This window comes from Artibeus jamaicensis, unplaced genomic scaffold (assembly GCF_021234435.1).
Source record: "Artibeus jamaicensis isolate MK-2021 breed Jamaican fruit bat unplaced genomic scaffold, CSHL_Jam_final scaffold_833, whole genome shotgun sequence".
NCBI classification, from domain to species: Eukaryota; Metazoa; Chordata; class Mammalia; order Chiroptera; family Phyllostomidae; genus Artibeus; species Artibeus jamaicensis.
This window is the reverse complement of record NW_026522056.1, coordinates 23,433,526-23,455,815: the sequence shown is the minus strand read 5'-3', so window position 1 is coordinate 23,455,815 and position 22,290 is coordinate 23,433,526. Positions and strand designations below refer to the sequence as shown.

Here is a 22,290-nt window from a genome sequence, read left to right as displayed (position 1 = left end):
CAGTTAGCACGATAAATCTTTTCAGACTAAAGATACCACCTTTACCCTTGAAAAAAGAACAGGGCATTTCTCTCAGGGGAGGTTGTTCGTTTCCATTGAGTGTTCCTGGAGAGCAGGGGAGATGGAAAAGGCCACTTCCTGTCCGGGGAGACCAGTCCGATGAACCCCGAATCAGTGGGGCGACCAGCGTCATCGCCAGATTGGCCTCACAACCTTGAACGAAGCGCCGTCATCCTTAAACTCGTTTCCCATTCCCTGGGAGGTCCGCACTGTCCCATGTCTGTCCAGATAAAGTCACAGCCTTAAGAAATATGCAGAGTAAAAAGCCTGAGGGATTATTTCTACCCCAGACTTTCTTTCTCGCCTTCCAATAAGGTCATGAGCAGTTATGAAGATGTGGCGTTAACAGGTCTCTTCCCTAAGGTCAAGTTATTTCAGGGCAGTCAAGGTGCGTAACTTCTGAAATGGAGGGAAAAGGGGAGGGAGGTGGCTTTGTTGTTTCTTGTTTGTTTTCCTGTTTCCACAAAAGATTACAGAGAATAAAGAAAAGATGAAAACGAAAGTGAAAATTAATTCCCCTCCATCACTATTAACTTTTTGCATAGGTGACCACTGTTAACATTCTGGTGTGCACCCTTCCAGTTATTTTTCCATGCGTATGTAGGTCTGATGTTCCACGTTTTTAGTGCATTTGCACCAGGCTTTCTCTCTCATCATGCATGAAACATTATATGTGTGTGACTGTATTTAACGGCTGGTTTTAATTAAGCAGTTCCCCAAATGCAGTGACTGTTTTCCTCTGCAGGCGTGTGTTTGTATGTGCCTGCGGGTTCAGCTGATCACATTTTTGATCAGAATAAATTCTTAGAAAGAAGTTTGCAGTGCCAAAGGATAGACATGTTTTAAATGTGCAAGCCACGGCCAAATTATCCTCCAGTTTACGTCATTACCAACGCTGTGTATTATCAACATTTTTAACCCTTGCCCATCTCTTAGGCTGAAACATTGTATCGTTGTTTTCATTTCTTGCTAGTAGTGCTGAATATCTTTGCATAGAGTTATTGACTCTTCGTATTTCTTTTTACATGTGTGAATAGCCTCGTATCCCCCATTTTTCTGTTGGGAATATTCTCTTCTTTGTGATTTGCAAGTGTTTATTTATTAAGGATATTAGTGATTTGTCATATATGTTATGTTGTTTTACAATTGCATATTAACTTGGTTCATATGCATATGCCTTATACCATACAGAATTTTAAATCTCATTTATTAATTTTTCTTTATAATTTCTGATATTTCATGCTATACCTATAAAGTCCTTATTTACTCTTAATATTATTTTTTAAGTCACTTAAATTTTCTTCTGGTGCTTCTATGGTTTCTTAATAACCATTGTGAGTTCAAAATTTTTCCGGGCACTCTAACAAATGTTAGAGGTTCAAATTAGCACTCTGTTCTAGAAACTCCTAGTCAAGCAATAAAGACACTTCTAACAGCGCAGGCTTTCATAGCAACATGGTTTATGGGAACAAAATATAGAGGAGGGAAGAAAAGTGCTTCAGGCCGGAGATGCTGGAGAAAGACTTACTCTAGCAGGTGCTTCTTAAGAGGTGAAGAGGAGTTCAGTTTACTGGACTTGATGTCAAAATGGTTAGTGGGAGATGACCTTCAAAGGGGGTCACGCAAGGCAAGGAAAGGAACAGACATGCTACGGTGGTCACGTGGGGTGCTCACAGTGCACCGGGCATCGGGTCCGAAGCTGTGGGTGAATCACCTCATTTAATTTTCACAACAGCGCTTTGAGTTACCGTCTCCATGGAACAAACAGGAATCGGCTGCTTAGAGAGGTGCCTGTCCTGAAGGTGCGCAGCCTGCAAGTGATGACGCTGGACTGGAAACTGGGGATGCCCTTCCTCTGCACTGCCTCCCGTGAAGTTCTTGAAGAACTAAAAACTTAAAGTGTTTATGTTTTTAAACAGTTGCTTAGAGGCATTCCTAAACATGGAATTTGAAGAAAGGAAATCCAGACTTGGGCTTTTCAAACTTCAACGGGCCCAGGAATCACGGGGAGATCTTGTGATTTGCTGTGAGAACCGAGAGTCCATATCTCAGACGGGCTGCGGGTGATGCTTCTGTGGCCCGCAGACCACGCCTGGAGGAGCAGGACCACGGGTCAGCAGTGTCACACGCTGCACTGGGTGAGGATGTGACCTACTTCAGCACTAATTCAGTGGCCGCTAGACACATGTGGCTCTTGAGCTCTCAAAATGTGGCCCCTGCAACTCAGGGACTGGAATTCACATTGTCTTATTGTTAATGCATTTCAACTCAGACAGCCTCGTGTGGCGAGTGGCTATCACCTGGACAGGACAAGCACAGATGACCTGTTAGAAAATTCGGCGAAGTTAGAGATCATGAGTGGCAGAAATGAGAAACTCTGGCTAGTACGTGATAGGATGGTGCGCCATGATTTGTCACCTCTCGATTCTTAGAAAGCCCATGTCCACCCTTGTGCACATGACACACCTCTTTTCAACAGCCACATCGGAGTTTCCTTTAGACTGCGAAGCTCCCAATGGAAAGCCTTTTCCAGGGCATTCATCTGTAAGTGGCTGTGTCTTCACACAACGAAAATCTACTGATTTCTAAACACACACTATAGTTCATGATGATAGTGATACAGGCCTATCAAAGGCCTGTCCCTGCACTTCCTGGGCCCCCTTTCTTCTTCTTTTTTTTCCTGTTCTAATGATTAGAAATTATAAACATGGGCAATAGAAGGCAGCTGTTTGCCGAAGAACGGATTACAGAGATAGTCTCGGCTAGTTCCTGCTGCTTCCCATTCTGTCCATGGCTATGGATGAGTAGGAGTCGTGATTATTGTTCTTTACTCACAGAAGGTGGGCGATAACCTAAAATCATAATGTCAGACACATAGAAAAACGCCCAGAAATCTTACCATAAAGCATGACGATGAATGAAACATTCAGTACAAACAAAATAAAACTTTGAATTGCTGGTTAACACCACTTAAAGCCAGCAACAAAGCCAAGTCAGACTTCCCCTTGACACCGTCATGGGCAGGTCTCCTCATTAGCATTTCCAGGTACTGCTGGACGGAGCTGGAAAAGTCCAATAATTTCCCACTTGGAGTAGCACTGAAAGTATTTGCACGTGTTTCTTAGATTTAAGGAAAACTAAAGAAAACCAAAACCTCATCAAATTATATATGCTAGTTTATTTTCTCGATTTTTGGCCTAGTTTATCCCAACCAATAATCCACTTGACAAATTTTATAATGGCTTTATTGAAATGTAATTCTCACATCCTACAGTTCACTCATTCAAAGTGTACAACTCAATGGTGTTTTGTATTTTCCCACAGGGTTGCAATCAGTTTTAGAACATTCCCATCACCCCCAAAGCACAAACCCTGCATTCTTTAACAGTCACTTCCCATTTCCCTCTAAACCAGGGGTGTCAAACTCATTTCCACTGGGGGCCTGTCAGCCTCCTGGTTGCCTTCAAAGGGCCGAATGTAATTTCAACTCCTTAACTGTTAAGGAGTAGTTACATTTATACAGTCCTAAAGTTATTTCGGCCCTTTGAAGGCCACCTCAAGGCTGATGGGGTCCCCAGTGACAATGAGTTTGACGCCCCTGCTCTAAACTTTCCATAGGATTTCCCACAGACACAAAAATCTGAATTTTTAAGGGATTGGTTTGTTAACTCCTTTCTCAATGCCATGAAGTAACTCAGCATTGTTTTTCTGATGAACTCCTGACATACGCTGCTAACCCAAGAAATACTTGCATTTTCAATATTCTGTTTCACTGAAAAAAAATACATTGGTAGTTATTTATTTCCTTTGAACATCTGCTACCAACTGATTTGTAAAATAGATGTTGTGATATCCTGCTAAAAAGGCCATTTAACAGCATGCGCCTCCCGTAGATCTGGCAAAACAGAACCTGTCGAGTCCAGGTTCATTGCAGTTATGATTTGGTAGCAGTTTTCTGTCCCACTTCTTCATCTATTTGCATTTTATGAACATTTTAACTTCTCAGTGTACCTTGACATTGATTACGGTACTAGCTGTATATATGCAACTCAGGGTCAGGAAGAAAAACACGCCGGCCATCTACGCTTCCTGAGAAATCAACCATTTAAATATATGTGGCAAAATAAAATGTGTTGTGACATTCTTTTTTCTCTTTGGACATGTCTGTGTAATAAAAGCGCGGTTTTATTAGGTTATAGAACACAACCGAGCAATGAATTGCACGCCGTTTTTCACTACAGCATCTTCCCTTCAACTCCTAGTCGTATTACCTTCAGAAAATGCATCTTGTCTGAGGTGCAGTGGTACCGTTTTAGTACTAATGTGATTTCATCACGTTGCAGAAAAAAATACACGGCCTGGATTAGAGAAGACTGAAAACTGTAAACTAAACCTTTTAAATCAGTATTTTATTGTATCCTTAGATACATGCAATTCAAGACATACTGAAACCTGACTGACTCAGTGGTGAGTGAAGACCCAGAGTAAAACGGTTTACCTGAAGAGAGGAGGAAAGGGGGCCGTGATAAAGCACACTACTGTAGCGGCTGGTTCTGCACATGCAAAAGGGGGAATTTAAAACCCATTCTCGACAGTTGCATCTTTTCCCATGAAGAGGCACTCCATATAGATAAAATTGTGTGTGTGTGTGTGTGTGTGTGTACCCACATACTCTCCCCCGCACATTTTGGCTGTCTCGTCATGTTTGTACACTGTCCTAACTTTCATTGGGAGCTGTATTAATTTGTAGAAAAGATTCACTTTCTCTGTCTAGCATATGATCCAGAAACCTCGAAAAACCTGAGCATCCACTTAAAATTAAGTTCATTCTGTAGCCAGCTCCGCGGCATCAGTGACTTCTGAACCTAAAGTGGGAGAGGCTGTATGTGGCACCCACGTCGTTTTCAACATCAAGTTTTGTTTGTTTTTATTAGGACAGTGTCAGAATGCGTAGCTTTGAGTTTATCCTTATATCTATTATTGTACATGAAAAAGGAATCGTTACCAAGTGGAAGAAATGGTAGAGACGTAAGTGTGCTCTTCTTCTCCTACCCCCCAAATAATTTATTTTATTGTTGGCCCAATATGAGACCAGCTAACTTAATAATGTATGAGAAGTTCTATATACGAACAGACTGTTTTTACCATTGAAATAGAAGGACCTCCCTGACTTGAAAAGCATCCAAAGATAACCACAATAAGAAATACCTTTACCCTCAGCTGAACTTCAGTTTGTGCCAGACCGAAGGTCTTGGGTGTGAAATACATGTTCTTTTCTGTCTTGGGCTATCGTTTTGCACAGTATAGCGGCAATTCCCAACTTTGTAATGACGAGTGGAAAGCATGATACAAAATTTGCCATTCCTGTGTTACACCGCACAAACATTGAATCGGTATTGCCTGTGCCATTTGTTTTCACATTAGTGGTACTGAGAGCTGTGTGTCTTGAGAAAATTATCTACGTAAAAAGGAGTGAAGCCCTGGCTGGTGTAGCTCAGTGGATTGAGCATGGTCCTGCAAACCAAACAACTGTGGTTTGATTCCCAGTCAGGGCACATGCCTGGGTTGCAGGCCAGTTCCCATCAGGGGATGCACGAGAGGCAACCATACATTGATATTTCTCTCCCTCTCTCTCCTTCTCTTCCCCTCTCTCTCCCATAAAAGGTTTTTTACAAAGCAAAACTAGCCCTGGCCGTTGGGACTCAGTTGGTTGGAACATCATCTTGTAAACTGGAAGTCTGCGGGTGTGATCCCTGGTCAGGGTACATACTCCTGGGCTGGGGGTTTGATCACTGGCAACCAGTCTCTGTCTCTCTCTCTCTCTGTCTCCCTCCCTTCCTCCCTCTCTAAAAGCAATGAAAAAACATCCTTGAGTGAGGTTTTTTTCCCCAAAAAATCAAAACACTTTCAAAAATCAAATCATTCCCATAGATTACGAGGAATTTTAGGAATGAATTCAGCATATAACCACTAAGTTCCACTGAATCTGTATTCAAACAAAGGTCTCATCCTAAAATAGGAGATAAAATAAAATCCAAATGCATGAATTCTCAGTTTATTTATTTTTTATACATAACCTTAGAATGTCTAGGTAGTTTGTCCTTCTTCCTTAAAAGTGAGATTCCGTGGTTTCTTTGTTAGTGACTTACTAATAGGACACCAGAGAAGGGAGTGACCACTCCTCCATCCAACATTCATCCAAAATCTGCTTATTGAGTGACGTTTGTTTACCGAGACGCTATGAGAGACATGGCAGCGATCAAGACCACGCAGCCCCTGCCGTCTTCAAGATTGTGTCTTAGAGAACACAGACTCTGAGCACTGAATTGTGATCATAATGACCATTGAAAAAGGCAGACTGTCAGAGGCCAGGAGAGTGCATAAAAGACAGAACTTTCTGCAGTGAGTCGTAGTCAGTCTGAGCTTTAGAGAGAGGGTCTCCTGCTAAAACCAGAATAAGCACCAGGCTTATGTGTTTTGACAAACACTGACATGAGGACGAACCTTGAATGTTACCACATAAACCTAAATGTGGCCTGAAAAATCAATTCTCAGGACTATTACAACCAATATATTGTGATACCATAAAAATAAAATCTAGATGTTTCCAAGGGAAAAAGTTAAAATATTCACGGGTTTTCTTTGTTGAGTCGACCTAGCTAAAACCCTTTTTGTACTTCACATCTAGAAGTGGAGAGAAATGTTACATGGGAAATTTTGGCTAACTGGATTTAAAATCACCGTGAGAATGTTCAGTCTTTCCTATAGGTTTTCTGCCCTTAATTCTAGATGATATACACACGTGCTTGGAGAATTTTACTTATGAAGTATACCCAAAAAGTAGTTTTAAAACCATTAAAAGAAACGATATCCCTGGTTTTTTCCAAACATGTCTGAGCACTCTCTGAATCTGCTTTTCCTAGGCATTGGTAAAACGTGTTTTCTGTATTTCAAAAGCTGTTGGGAACAGGGGTCATGTTACCCTGCCTCTGATAACCAGAAGGTCAGCGTGTTCCGGTAATTGCCATCCCCTGCTCGGGCCTAGAGGTGGAAGGAGCGTGGCTGTCAGACCCTCCCATGGTGCATTTTGAGCCCACGTGATACAGTGATCACAGGCCAGTTGCATTTATCAGCTAGGCCACTTTGGCATAGTACTAAGATGTTTTCTGAAAATCACAGGCAGCATTTTTGAAGGTAACTTCCCATCTTTTCTTTACCTGTTAGATTTCATTGGCTCGGCCTGGGACTGTCCTTCCTTCCTAGGATGTGGGCCACAGGTGGATCCGTTCTGTTCCCTCCCCACCTGTGAGCTCTTGCCCCTCTAATCACTTTTGATCAGCCAACCGGGCCCTGAACAGGAGGAGGCCATCCACATATCCGCCTGCGTTTCCCAGGGCAGTGGAAGGGTCTCCAAGCCCACCTAGAAGATTACTGTGTCTGAGTCCAGGTGGTGGGGGCTTCGATCGAGGGGAAAAAACGGTCCAAACGCTTTCGCATCTTGCAGATGTCTGTTTGCTTTTTCACAGGCATTTCCTTTTCATTATTTCCAATATCACAGAACATTTCATTTCATTAAACTTAGCGATTATTGCCGGTCCCTGCTAATCACTGAATTCACAGAGACGGGCAAAACACAGTGTTTGCCACAAGGACCTCGCCACCTCCCATGGGAAATTTTCGTGTCGGGAACAGGCCCTCGAAGCGCCAGCCTGAGTTCGCATCCCTCCTCCGCCACATACTGCCCGTGTGACCTGGAGCAAGTGACGGAACCTCCACGAAGCTGAGTTTCCTCTGCAACACGAACAGGGGGAGGGATTGCGCAGCCCTCTGGGAGCCGTTCACCAAACAATGAACCTGCCTGATAAAATGTTAGGGTGCATTGATTGCAGCTGCTGTTCTTCCCTGGAACCACCAAGCAACGCAAATAGTGCTACCTGTGGTTTTGCAGAAGAGAAGCCTTAGGCCCAGGGGGGAAAGCCAGGGAGTGTGAACTCAGGGCCCGGGGTCCAGGAGCCCTTACTATCAGTCTCGAACTTCTCCGGCCAGGTCATAGGGCATTGTGTTCCATAAGAGTTAACAATTTAGAGGTGGGTGGTGGCCAGGAGAGTAAATAAGACAGAAAAAGGAATTGAGATGTTTATTCCCTTTTGAATCTTGTTCCGCTGTCTCTAAGGACGCCATGAGGGAGGTCTCAGATGATGAGAACCTGTCACGACACCTGACTTTAACACCCCTTTCACAGGTGTTGAAGAACAATTCCGCCGGCAGTTTCTCTGTACATTTTAATAACATCACTCCACATATTGTTGCCTTCTACTTACATCAGGAGAGAGTGGCTTTTCCTTTCACGTAATGCTATAAAATTCCCTTTTAAAAGAAATGTATTTAAATGTTTAATTATCTCAAGGAAAGAATTCATTAAATATATAAATATGAAAGTCTTTACAACATAATAATTCTGTGGAATGTTGACAATTACATCACAAAGGCGAAAAGCAGTTGTTTTTTTAGAATAAAAGGCAGAAATCACTGCTGAGGGACTGATAAAGCTGTAGGTCTTTTCTATTCGGTCTTTTCATTTCATTCCAGATCCTAAATGTGACCATTAGCTGCTTCTGCAGTTTTGCCAGGATGACCACATGACGTAATAGTGAGCCTGTGGGAATCACGTAGAAGCTGTACATAAAAACGAACCATATTATTCCATCGCTTCAAATAATCGCCCATTGTACCATCATTTCCTATCTTTAGAGCAAAGATATTTTTAGAGGCTTTTTAGTTCTTCAAAGAAATTCTTTGTGATCTTGGATAAGAATCACATGCAGAGAAGCAACACACATTTGAAGGGGGAAGGTGGCCACTCGTCTTTAGAAAAGACACTGGAAGCCACCGCGTACAGAAGCAAGTCCACAGAGTGAGCGTGTCTCCTGGGGATCAGGGTCCACACCTTCCTTTGTGTTTTGCTTTGAAATAAATTTCCACAAACGTCCCCTAACTATCCATTAATTACAGTTAAGTTTGTGGCTAAGGAAAAGCCCTCTCCAAGTGAGTCCGGATTAGTGGGGGACGCTGGCTCGCTGGGTCCGTGAGGCCTGTCCCTACCCTGCCAGATGAGTGGAGATGGTCAACGGGGGCCGTATGATCTGCCTGCTGCCGTCCCCAACCAGGTCCCAGAGGTGGAGTCATGGCCGCACCTCACACTGCTCCCCTTGTGAAACAGCATGGTATGGTGGTCACAGGCGCGGTCTTTGTCGATGAATGAATGGTGAACAACCAGCTTCATGAATGCGTTGTGCCTGGATTCCTGAAAGGTCATTGATTTTGTTTCATGTTGCCTCTTTACAACCAGACAAATACACACACACACACACACACACACATCATTGTAACCTTCTGAAGGAGCAGTGGACTAATATGAAGGGGGTGTTTCTCTGGATTTTGCCTTATTGTAATGTACCAACCTTCCTCTAACAGCCTCCATTGGCCTAATAGTTGGATCTTTTAATAATGATCGGTAATGTGCCTTAAATTTCTGAAGAATTCTAATGTGCAAGGCTATTCTACTTTTACACAAAGTCAAAACAAGCCGAGAAAAAATGTTATGCTTAAGTAGGTCATTAACATACATACACATTTGTTACATAAAAGTAGAAATATAGACCCTAAAGCTGTTACGGAGGAGGGGACTCCAGATGAAACAGAGTCAGTACAACAAGCCTTTGATTAATGAGTAGATCCATGGGGTTCCGGTGGCAAAGCTGCTAATAACTGTCACTAATGAATTCTCTGCTACATCCTTCTCACGATAACAGCAAACTCAGTACTCCGGCAAGCAGGGGATAGTCTCTAAGCTGTGTCAGTTATTCCATTTTGTGTTCTGGATGTTTCTGAAAGACGTCCTCTTACTGTGTTCTTTAATGCTGACAACCGTCAGCTCAGAGATTCTCTGGCTTATTGATCACAATTGTTCACTTCGTTAGAGGGGGCTCCTGGCTGCCTCCTTCCTGCAGAGAACAGGACCTGGCAATAAGAAGCAGCACCCAGAGGACTGTCTGGTGCAGAATCCTGACTTCATTCCCCCGGAGGCAGACAGCATGATTTCCAGAAGCCGCTGTCAGCTTCAGCATTGGCTGTCATTGGGCCACTGGGATTACCATGTCCTGTGTTCCTTAAACAGAGTGCCCGGAGTCCACATACTTGAGGGAGCAAATGTACCGTCGCATGGGAAAGTCCAGTTTCTAAATATTGTTATTTATAAAAGAATCCGAGTGAAGTATTCTCTCAGAAACGAACCTACAGAGCTAAATCACTATTAAGTCCCACCAAGACAGCTGATAGTGTGGTTCTACTTTTCCATTGATTACAAAAAGGATTAAAAAAATATGCAGCATAGAAATATAAAATGTTAGCAACCATTTCCATCTCCTTACCCCTCCCTGCCAGAAAAAAAAATTAGCTCATAAAAAGTATGATTTTATTATGATATTTTATGATAACTCAGAGGCACCTGCTATATCAGGTAGTAGGTTTTGGGAATTTCAAAATATCTCATAGTTGGCATAATTCCCCTTTTCATAATGACAATAAAAATACATCTTAATATAAAAGCTTTAAAAAGAAGTACTGATTTTAAAAATGCCCATATCTGGGTCAGCAAGTCTGGCCTGTGGTTGTAACATTAGCCTTAAAGTCTGTAACAAATAATGATGGATTAGAACGGCAAACTATTGCCCAGCACATCCCGTCCACATGTGCGCGCGCACAGCAGGAAATCCAAAACAAAAGCTCATTCATGGGAGACTGTGGGCGTCTGATGGCAGCTCAGACCGGCACGGGTCTCAGCTACACGCTGCACCCTTCACCGGAGACACTTCCATTCCCCGTGGAACACTGGGCTGTGTTCTGGAAGCAAGTATCAAACCAGATCATCGCCCTATATTTAAAAGCGTTTTTATATTTTTGTAAAATCCAGTCATTGCACACGTGCATTCTGTATGGTTTTATATCCGTGAAACTAAAACATAAAATGAGGACATTTTGCTGGCAGAACCCAAGAAACCCGAGGTGTCACACGCAAACATGGATAGCTTGACTTTGTGTAATTAAATTTCATATTAAATTAAAAATGAAGGAATGACATCCGTGTTCTGATACCTTGATATCTTATTGATGGTAGGTGGGGTTTTCCCCTCTACGCTCAGTAATTTAGCCTGAATATTTATATTTTAAAATAGGTTGACATACCACAGAATGTAAATCTGGAAGAGACCTTTAAGGAGCTCATCTCTTGAGGTCTTTTCGGGGTTTTATGTAAATGAGAAACCTAAGCTTCGGGGACACCAGGGGACTTGCTCAGGTGCCCCACCTACTCAGGGCCAGAACCTAAAAGGGCGACCAGGTCTCCTTTAATATACACAAAAAGGCCCCACAGACGCCCCAGCTGATCTCTGTTCACATCTGGGCTCCGAACTCCAAAATCTCAGAGTCTGACTGCCTTTTCTTGCAACTTCTGACGACACGTTCTTCATGAATCTCCCTCGCACCACGGCAGACGTAAGGAAGGGGAGCGTGAGACCTGGAGTTTGCTTAGGGGAACCTCCAAGGGCTTGCAGGCTGGACGAAACTGAATCACAGGCTTTCTCGGGATGATGCTTTTTAAGCCAGTTTTTCTTACCAGGTTCCGGTTCTCCCATTATCTCCTGTCTTCTTGTCTTTGTGAGAATGTTTGCTTGCTCTTGTGATATTAAGCAGATCTAGGCAGCCGTGGCAATCACACTGAGACCCGCACTCCAAGTCGCCAAAACCGGAGCCTGATCTCCGCAGGCCTCCGGCAGAAGCTGCGGCCCGGGTTCTGATGCCCACGGTGCCAGCTTCTCTGTGTTCGCTTCACCGAGTCCTCCTAATTCCCCCAAGGTTCTGGAAGATTGCTGGACCGTGTCATCCACAGTCACCACCCCTCCTGCCCCTCCGTGTCTGGCAGGATCCGAGGTCTCCGGCGTGCCGGTAGAAATAGTACTAGCTGTGATAACAACTTCAATGGCATGGTCCCCAAAGACAAGATGAAATTTTGGCACCTTTTCTCTCAACATGGAGCTAAAAATGGCCCTGAACTTGCTCCTTGGTGCTCTGCAATTTTCTGTAATTACACATTTTGGTTTGTAGTGTTCCACACGCTGGCTTTCACATCTCAAAGCAGCACACAGTGGTTAAAACCAGCGGCCTCCTCCTCTTCTCTGCGCAGAGGCGATGGCAGATACCGCAGGGTCCTTTCATCCCATCAGCCTCGGACACCGAAGGAGGCATCACTTCTCTCCCCTGCGTGGTCTTTGAAAGACGACGTCTTCCTAAAACGCCACTGATAGGTCTTTACTAGCAGACTGTCTCAGAATTAGTTCCATTAACGAGGTGTTTTTCTTAACATTTACTGGGAGGGTCTGCAGAAAAGAGAGACTAGGAGGTTATAGAATAAATGCTTCTGAATGATGCGGGGGACATTTTTGTGTTATCCGCAGTGTAATTGGTGGCACTCTAAGAATGCCACCGGTAAGCAAAGACGAGGGAATTCAGAGGAAACTGCTTGGCTGTTAGTAACAGCTGGGATGGTGAATGATGGCTCAGTGTTTGGGTGAGTCACTCCTACACTTGTTACCATTATAATGTTTTATCTTTGACTTGGGGGGTCTTATAAAAAGTATGCGTATTCATTTTGTAGATAGCCAATGTCAGATATCACAACTAATTTAAAAATTCTGGCTGGGCCTGATCCTGGAAATGGATGCCCTCCTGCCCTGAGAAAAAGGGGAGAGTTATACCAGCGTCCCCCCCCCCCTTATCCACAGTTCTACTGTCTGAGATTCCAGTTACCCACAGTCCTCTGCGGTGAGAAACTAGTCAATGGGAATTTCCAGATGTCATTCGTATGTTTTAAATTGCTCTTCGTTCTAAATCACGTGATGAAATGTCGCGAGTCCCACTCTGTCCCACCTGGAGGGCAGCCCTTCCCTTTGTCCAGCGTCACCCGCTAGTCACTCCGGAGCCGCCGTCTCTGTAGCCAGAACAACTGTCCGAGTGCCAAGAGCTTGTGCTCCGGCCATCCTTCTGCACGAGAGCAGTGATGCTGGCAGCTGGCGTCTACCAAGGAGAAGCCGCCAGGCGCTGCCTTTCGGTGAAAAGGTGAACGTTTTCTACTCAATGCAGAAAAAAATAATCACATGCTGAGGTTGCTGAGACGCTAAGGACAGATCTTCCACCCATGAAATTGTGAAGAAGGAGAAAACCGGGAAGAGTGAGGACGGCGAGATAAGGTGTTTTGGGAGAGAGTTCACATTTGCTTATTTTACTACACTATATTATTATCACTGGTTTATTTTTAGTTATTGTTGTTCATCTGTTACTGTGCCTATTTATCTATTAAATGTTATCATAGGTTATGTGTATATGTGCAGGAGAGAAAGCATGCCCAGGGCTCAGCACCGTCCGAGGTGGCAGGCGTGTCCCCGGGGATGCTGGACGCATCCCCCAGGGGTGAAGGGGGACTAGTGGGGTGCTCCGCTGCACATGCGTGCCACGGTTTTCTAGCCCGTTCTTCTGCCAGCGGTCATTTCAGCTGCTTCTGCCCCTGACCACTGTGGACGTCGCGCCGTGCACGCAGGTGTGCGGCTGTCTCTTCGAGACCCTGCTTTCAGTTCTCTTGCGAATACACCCAGAAGTGGGATTCCAGATGCTGTGGTAGACCCAGTTGAATTCCTTAGGAAACCACCATGCTGTTTGCACAGCGGCTGCATTACTGCACAGCCTCACCAGCCGTGCACCAGGGTCCCACCTGCTCCACTCTCTCCCCGAGGCAGTCGTGTCTTTGAACTCAGCGCCAGTCTGAGAAGGCTGTGGACCGGCCTCCGTGAGCCCGGCTCCTGAGTCTGTTTACTCACACTGCTGTCCTCCCAGCACCCGAGAGCTGCACCGAAGGAAGCCTTGCTCCGTCTTCCCTTCCCTCCTGCCTGTTGGAGTGAGCCGTTGCCACTCTTCTTGCTCCGCCCTTACTCCGTGTGCATGTGTTATCAGTGTCTCAGGGGGCTGCCACGTAGGCTGTCACCAGGAAAGGGACGGCTGGGCACGTTGCAGGGAAAGGCAGAAGAGGGTCAGGAAAGGTAAAAGCATACGCTCTTGAGCTGTGCTACATGTTAGGTGGTCCATTTTAAAATAGAAATTTTAATGTAAGTGTCATAGACGTTTAGAAAAGTAGACAGGTCGTCAGTGAACATGACCAGTGGAACCAAGTCCCAGGTATAAAACGAGAATATCACCGAGCACCACAGAAGCCCCGGGTACTTTCCCAGTCATTTCCTGCCCCCAGTCATTACCTGCGGGTCAGCACTCTGGCAACTTCTATTTCTACTAGTTGATGTTACCTGCTTTGGAAAGTTATACTCATGGACTTACACAATATTCACTTCTTTTGTGAATGTGTTCTGTTCAGTATTATGTTCATGGGATCCATTTGCATTGTTGCATCTGGTAGTGGTTTATTCATTTACATTGCTGTGTACAAGTCCTTTGTATGACTTTCTATAATCTGTGTATCCACTGTACTGCTGGCAGGCATCAGGGTGGTTTCCTGTTTGGGGCTGTTGCAAACGATGCTTCTGTGGCCATTGCGGTTCCCTGGCTTTGGGGTCTGCGTGTAGACTGAGTCTTACTGGCTGTGCAAACTGACTTCTGTCTGTTTAGATCAACCAGGAACTTACCCACCCTTCCTAAGACTTTTAAATACAGAGAAAATATATTTCAATTCCAAACAAGCAACTCACAAATAATCTTGCAAAATACAACGATTCATGGTTAGTAAATGCCTTGTATTTAGAAGCCAATTTTAGCAAATGGACAACTTCTGATTATATTTGCTACTGTCAAAAAAAGAGGTAAATTAACTATTCGTTTTTCATTTTTAAAAATTTCTTGAAAGGGAATGCTCCGTCTTAATTCAGTACAACTCAGGAAAACAGCAGAGTGCGGGTAAAGGAACCCGAAAAAGCATCAGGAGACGCAGTATCATGAGTCTTCTTACACAGTGACTTTATCAAAGACACCGGGTAGCTCTCTCCACCTAAGTCCCATCCTCATGCAACAGGACAGTGGTCTTCGTCACAGGCTGCATTATTGGAAGATAACGGACAGCGAGCTATTTTAAAATGCAAAAAGCACACTGAATAGACAGATATTGGTACCAGCATCTCCAAGTTCCGTTCTTCCTTGGGTATCATTTTGGATATGCATCCAGTGACTCCCCATCCCCTTAAAATCACCTAGAAATCTGTGGAAATAACAATATAAAACTATAAAATGTGATATCATAAGCGAAAATTGTAGAAGATTAAATCTACACGAATACTATTTCTACACCTTTAAAATTCACAAGTATAATGTTTACCTACGTAATTTTTGAATTGTGTTTAAGACACTTGGAGTTAACCAAAAATAGCCTGCTGCACACGACCCTCATCGTATTATTGTCAGCGTTTCTTTGAGGACAGTGTAAGCGTGGCGGGCGGGTATGCGTCTGGAAGAACAGTGCCCGGAGCACACGGAGGCTGCCTATCGATGTCTTTGCCCTGCACCCCCAACACTCCCTGCCGCGCTTTCCCGGGTTTAGTAGGGAAGCCGTGTCCCTCCGTGGCCTGTGGGCCTTGCAGAACTTACACTTGACTTCCTTCCTGGTGGATTTCACACTCCAAAGCCCTGTGGCAGAATAGAAGGGAGGGTCAGGGTGTGTCCTTTGTTATGAGAAGGCCTGGGTTCAAGGTCAAGGGGTCCCGTCCCCCCACCCCTTACTTGCTTAGAACCTTAAACTCTCAGTAAACCTCAGTTTTCTGAGGTTTAAAGTGAAAAGAAAAGTGACGGTCACTATCTAGCAGAGTCTTTGTGCAGATTCAGTAAGATAGTGCATTAATAATACGTCAGCCCAACACTTGGCCCATGGCCAGTGTTCGGGGACTGTTGTACGTTTTTTCAGTTTGGGATCATGTGTTCCCACTCCCGACCTGGGGAGCGCGTCTGTGGTGAGAGGACACCTGGTGTTGCTGCCCGCCTGGGCCTTGGCCCCTAAGCTGTCCACCCCACCCAACCACCCCCCCACCCCCACCCCCCCCACCTTCACTCCGTCCCCTCCTGGGGTGGGGAGGGGCTTAGAAGACCATGGAGCTCCTGGCCTCTTCCCTTTGTTTTTCCTTATTATGCCCGTACTTGTCTGCTATTGTTTTGGTCCCCCAAAAACAGCTGGCACAGCGCTGCCTCAGGTCAGCATAGAAAATTATCACTTTGATGCCCCAACTCTGTAACTGTTCCCATGAAGACACTCGGGGACAATGGCCTTTGAGCCAATGGGGCGGATTAGAAGTCTTGTCTTGGAGATGCCGAGAACATCGTCAGCCCTTTCGATGTAGAATGCACATGTATTTGGTCAGACTAAATCTGCTCTTTCACACTCTGCAGGTGCGGAGTCCTGGACACACTGTGTTCAATTACACAGCCCGCCCTGGTTTCCGTATCAGGATCTCTATGCCCTTTCTCGGATCTTTTGTTTTGTCTCCTTGCTCTTTTTCACAAGCTTGAAATACCACGTTTCTAGGATGTTTCTCTTCCACGTCCGGTTTCCCTGACTCTACAGTAACAGCAGTATCCTCGGTGTAGAGTTCTCAGATTTGCACCTTGGTTGCACAAGCCTCCTCCAACCTTCCTCCAAATTTCACTTTTTCCTGACTCTTGAACGCTAGGGCATCTGCAGCTGCAGGGTGAGATGTGCCTCCCAGAATCGCCTTCCCCTCGACTGAGGGAGCCCGTTCAGGAGACTTTCAGCTGTCTCTGGACATGCCTCCAACCTCCACTGGTCCCAAAGCATGGCGGGGAGGACCTGGCCCTGTACCGAGACGGCGAGGGCGTACCCATCCCTGCCGGCTCAGGCTCTGCAGGGCTGTTCCCGTCCTTCTCAAGGGAATGTGACTTCCTCCCTACCGTCCTCGGTGTTGAGACTGAGCCGGCGCCCAGGGATTCCCGCAGCATTTTGACTCTGTCTCCACCCCTGCTTTCTCTCTCTCCTACCAGCTTCGTAGGCAGCCAATCTCACTAACACCCTGTTGTTGTATAAACATCTTAAATGACACCTAATAAGTGTCAAGGCCTTCATTAAATTCCAAACAGCAATATCTTCAAAGGACAGACTATTCTAAGACCAAACTACTTGTCTCAGTCTGTTTTCAAAGTGGTGTTAACGAGATTTACTATTATTGAGTGTGGTTCTCATTATGCACTGACTTAAGTAAAACCAAAATCCCCTTTTATTGAGATTTTCTGTTATAAAAAATATATATATATGGTAAGATGTTTATCTGGCAAAAAAAAGAAATAGCTTTCCAAACACAAACATAACATTACTCTTTAACACCTGGCATTTGTGTATTAATTAGCCCATGGATTTCCAATTCTCTCGCAGTCTATGATGTAAACCAGTAAAATGAGCAGATCTGTAAGATGACTTTCTGTGTGACACACAGGTGATTCTATGTGGGGACGCCGACCGTGTTGGGATTTATTTACTGTAGTTACTCTGCCAAAGTGTGTCTGTCATTCTGCTCCACCCAAGTAGCCCCCACTGTTCTATTAAAAAATTACTGAAATATCAGGAGCTTGAAAATGTATGAAGCAATAAATGTTTAGAAAGCTCTTGACATTTGGCCACTCAAATACTACATAATTTAATGCAAAAATGACATACGAAGTTATACCGCTTTACACATTGACAGTTTGTAAATTCAAGAATTTCATAACGATATCTTAATCCTTGAAAAATCAGAGTTTTGGAGGAATTACTGGCAGACTGTAACTCAAGCAGGGAGTATAAGAGCAAACGTTGCAAATACACAGGGTAGCTGTAGCTACAATATGTTTGTATCTCTGCTTGGTCTGTTTCTTACTACATTTTGACTTTGTATCAGATATTGTTCACAAAGGAACGTGAGACTGGTCATAGAAGGTCCCCAAGCTGTTGTTGAATCTTTTTTAAAAATTCAGTCAGTTTTGGGTAATACTCATGGACCTCCTTCCACTCAACTGCTTTTCATGTGACATTGAAGCAATCAAATAATTATGCATAATTAAGTATGCTTGTCTTAGCCATGTATGTGTTTTATATGTAGTAGCTTTTTTAAATTACTACATATTTGTTATTCACAACAGTGTTTTTTTAGATTTTGAAACCTCAGGAAATAGAACTCACTTAACAGACACTTATTACTGAGACCTACTAGGTGTCAGGCGCTGTACCAGGTAAATGAGGCACACACGTGAATGAACACGGGTGTGGAAGATGGTCAGCGCCGTCCAGCAGGCTTGCCCGAGAAGTGGGCCCCCGCCTTCCAAAGCTCGGGCATTGACCAGGGGACGGAAGGCATTGCAGAGAGAGACCACGGCTGCTCGGGTGATTCCCAGAAGGTCTGTGATCTGGAGTAAAAAATAAATCAGTGAAATGCTTATGTGCCAGGGATGCCCCATGTACACTGCCCAGGAGGTCCCCATTAACTGAGGAAGGTAGGTTTAACCAACCTCATTTTTTTTAAGTAAACCTAATGTATAACAGTACGACATCATTTGTCCAGGGCGAAGTCCTGGATCGAGAGCCAGATTTTTACACTGTTACTCCACATACCGAGTATTTGACAAGGGCTTTCTGACGGTGGAAGTTCTCACACTGTCTCTAGCATTCTTTTCTGAACACATTTGTCTGTCTCCAGCTCTCTGGTGAATTCCAGTGTGGATAGGAAGTAAATAACATCACACAATGAGACGGAAACATTCTCTTTTGTGATATGGTCCTAGGACCCCCACTGGTTTCTCTCTTGAGCCTTCTGTAGAGAGTAATTCCTAAACTATATTTTTTGGAACACCAAGGAATGTTTAGTAAGTGTTAATAGTTAATATAACAATGATGATGATTCTACATATTTTAAATAGATTAAGGAAAAGAATATGTGAAAAATGTAAATCAGATTTATAACTATATAGTCTCATCGTTGTCTTTTCTAAATATTTTTAATAAAATTAGTACATAAAAATTTTATAAATTTATAAGATTATATACCCATGTCAGAAGCTCTACATGAAATTACCTGACCCCCATACATGTTGCTTGATCTGTATCATTGTTGAATTGTTATAAATTCTAAATAAATTCATCTTAAATTTAGAATAGTTAAATATATTGTTGTGCATGTATATCCATTCTGATCATTTCCTATGCCAACAAATTCATCTGCGAGACCAGTTTTTAGTTTTTACCTTAATGCAGTGAAGAGCTTGATGTCCCTTGAGATCCTGTAGGTATTGCAGCAAAGTACCACACAAATGGGAGTGGCTGGTGAAGAAGTAAGTTCGGCAAGCGCTGCTGGAGAGCATTTCACCACTTGGTTCAGTGATGGTGGCGGGTGGACCACTTAACGCAGAGCAGACCTCCATTGACATGTAAACCTTGCCTGGTCCCAATCACCTGAGTAATAAGTAGCAAAGCATTTGTTTAAAGCGCTGCCGTGTTGCACAGCATTGCTGTCTCAGTCGCGTCGGTGCGAGGACCTGTTTTCTGATTTTACTCCACAATTAACCTTGGCATTTCAGACCGTGGACGTTTTAACTTTACAGAAGACTCGTGTTTGTTGTAAACATGTTTACCATTTGCTTGGCAGCTAAAAGCTTTACACAACGTGTGTTCTTCGCCCCCAGCAATGCATCTATTTGGCCTGAACTGGCAGTTACAGCAGACGGAGAATGACACATTTGAAAATGGGAAAGTGAATTCGGACACCATGCCAACGAACACTGTGTCCCTGCCTTCTGGTGACAATGGTAAGGAGGGGACTGTGTGTCCGTGTTTTCCTTTGAAACACCTCTTTCCATAGATTTGCTTTTGCCTGTGTTATGTCCAGTTTCACATGGGAGAGAGAAAAGGTTTTGAAATTACAGATGTCATAGGTTAATGAGTAGTTTTTATTCATTTACTTGAAAAGTTGGAGTTTTCCACCCTGATTAGAGAGCCGGGCCTTTCCACCTTTTCCAGGTGGGTATTTTGTTTCATTTTTAGCCTGTAAGTAGATTGTAATTCAGTGCATCATCTCAAATTGCCTGGGATGCTTTATGCTTTCTTCACCCCACTACTGTGTGGAGTTGGATCGCTACATTTATCTTGTTATAAAGCTTTTAAATACAGAATACATTAGAGGATTACAATGTATTGACCTTTCCTTTGCTTGCCCTTTCTCCAACCCTTCCAAAGTTTGCACTTCGAACTGCCAGACTTTCAAATCAATTAACTCTGCAACAAATATGAAATTTAAGAGGTTGCATTTCCTTTTTCCAGCATAAACTCCCAGCATGCTATATTTCATTTTTTCAATATACACAGCCAGGAAAATGTATTCATATGTATGTATATTTATATTATATATGCCTGCCTGTTATTTTTGTGTGTGTTATGTGTGTGTGTGTGTATGTATATATGTATATATATATATATCTTGGCATTTGGCATCCTCTGACTTTTTTGCAAAATGTCATAATACTTTATATCTCAAGACAACTAGATCAAGACATGCTTTTTGTCATGTGATACATCATTCACCTGTAAGCATTTTTCTAGCATTTCTCCCCCTTGTTTTCTTCTTTTCTGCTGAATTTGTATTCTGCTTTGGCATCAGTTGTGTTCATCCTCATGTGGCCGGTTTCTTTGCAAGATTAGAAAGAAGCTGTTATATATTTACATGTAAAATGCTTATTCATATTTATGTCTATGCTGCTGCATTACATGTACCCATTGACTGTGACTAAGGTTTTTACTATGTTTTTGTTCTTTAATTTTCCAACTTCTGTTTTATTTTAATAATAATACTTTATGACACTTCTTTCTTTGGGAGGGCGAGGAATTTTATTAGATTTTCGTAGTAATAATGAAGACCCATTCCTGCCCCCTGTATGGGACCTTCTGAAACCCAGTGCTGTGTGGTCCCCAAAACTCTGAGCTGGTGGCTGAGGTGTCACTGACCCTGAAGGCAGTGACAATAATAATCTTTCATAATTGAAACTCTAGGTAGGAAATTTCAATGAAATAAAACAGAGTTACTTCAAACACCTGTTGTTTTGTACAGTGATAATACACATATGAACATTCCAAGTAACTACACGGAAACTGAGAGTATTTATTTTTGGTGTATGTAGATCGACACGTAGACTGTCTTAAGGTGGTTGGTTGTGAAAATGGCCCATTAGCTCTTATTAACCACACATTCTATGAAAGAGAAAAATGCTTAGATGTTTTATGTACCTTGAAACATCCTAACCGTGTAGGCGGCACGGTTCATTGGAAATTTCGCAGCACTTAGAGAGCCAGCGCTCCTATGAGAAGGCTGTGAGCTCAGCTCCTTCCCGCCGAGGGCCCGGCCCCCTCCTCCACCTGGAAGGGCCTCCACCCAGCTCGGCCTTCCTGGGCTCACAGAGGCCAGCGTTCAAACCCTGGCTTCTCCACCCACTGGCTCAGTGCCCTGGTCACGCTTAGTAGTTCAGATCTGCAAGAAAATGTTAGGACAACCCTGGGCGGGCTGTCTAGAATACCGTCAGCTCCAGATGTTTGGAAGAGCACCATATAAACACGGCTTCGGAAATCTCAATGGAATGGATAGACTTTCAACTGTTCGCCAGGACTGCAGCCGAAGTGCCCATTACATCCAACTCACACAGACATTCACGTACACGTCCGAAGTGCTTCCTAAGATCACACACATCCGCGTTTGGTGAAGTGCACCCTGGATTTTCTACTCCATGATACTGCGTTTCTCATTTATACACGGGCTGGTTGAAACTCACTCAGATAATCTCACAGTGCACAAGGGATGGTGCCGTACCCTTTCAGTGACACGGCTGTGCACCCCCCTTCTCTGGGAGGGACTGTGGTGCCCTGGGGGGCCAGAGAACGCCCTGCCCACAGCTGGTACGCACCTGTAGGGCAGGTGTGTCTATATGCAAGTCAGGTCCCCTTTTCCAAGCTCCCCACGTGAGCAACAGCCAGCACGTTCCCCAGAACAAGTTTGGTCCGTCCAGACAAGGAACTCCAAAGGACAGACCTTGTACAAATAATAGTCCCTCGTGTCCTCTTTATTATTTCTGGAATAGCCCCAAAGCCCTAAATTGAAAGGAATT

The 22,290-nt window shown here is 43.9% G+C and overlaps 1 protein-coding gene across 4 annotated transcripts in view; it reads left to right on the top strand.

Moving 5' to 3' along the window:
- TENM3 (teneurin transmembrane protein 3) overlaps nt 1-22,290 on the top strand; it is a 558,635-nt gene that overhangs the window by 412,904 nt on the left and 123,441 nt on the right. For all 4 annotated transcript variants that reach the window (XM_053659855.1, XM_053659853.1, XM_053659856.1 and 1 more), the window contains one exon: nt 19,825-19,947. In XM_053659855.1, coding sequence (XP_053515830.1) covers nt 19,825-19,947 — 123 coding nt within the window. The remainder of the gene's footprint in view (nt 1-19,824; nt 19,948-22,290) is intronic.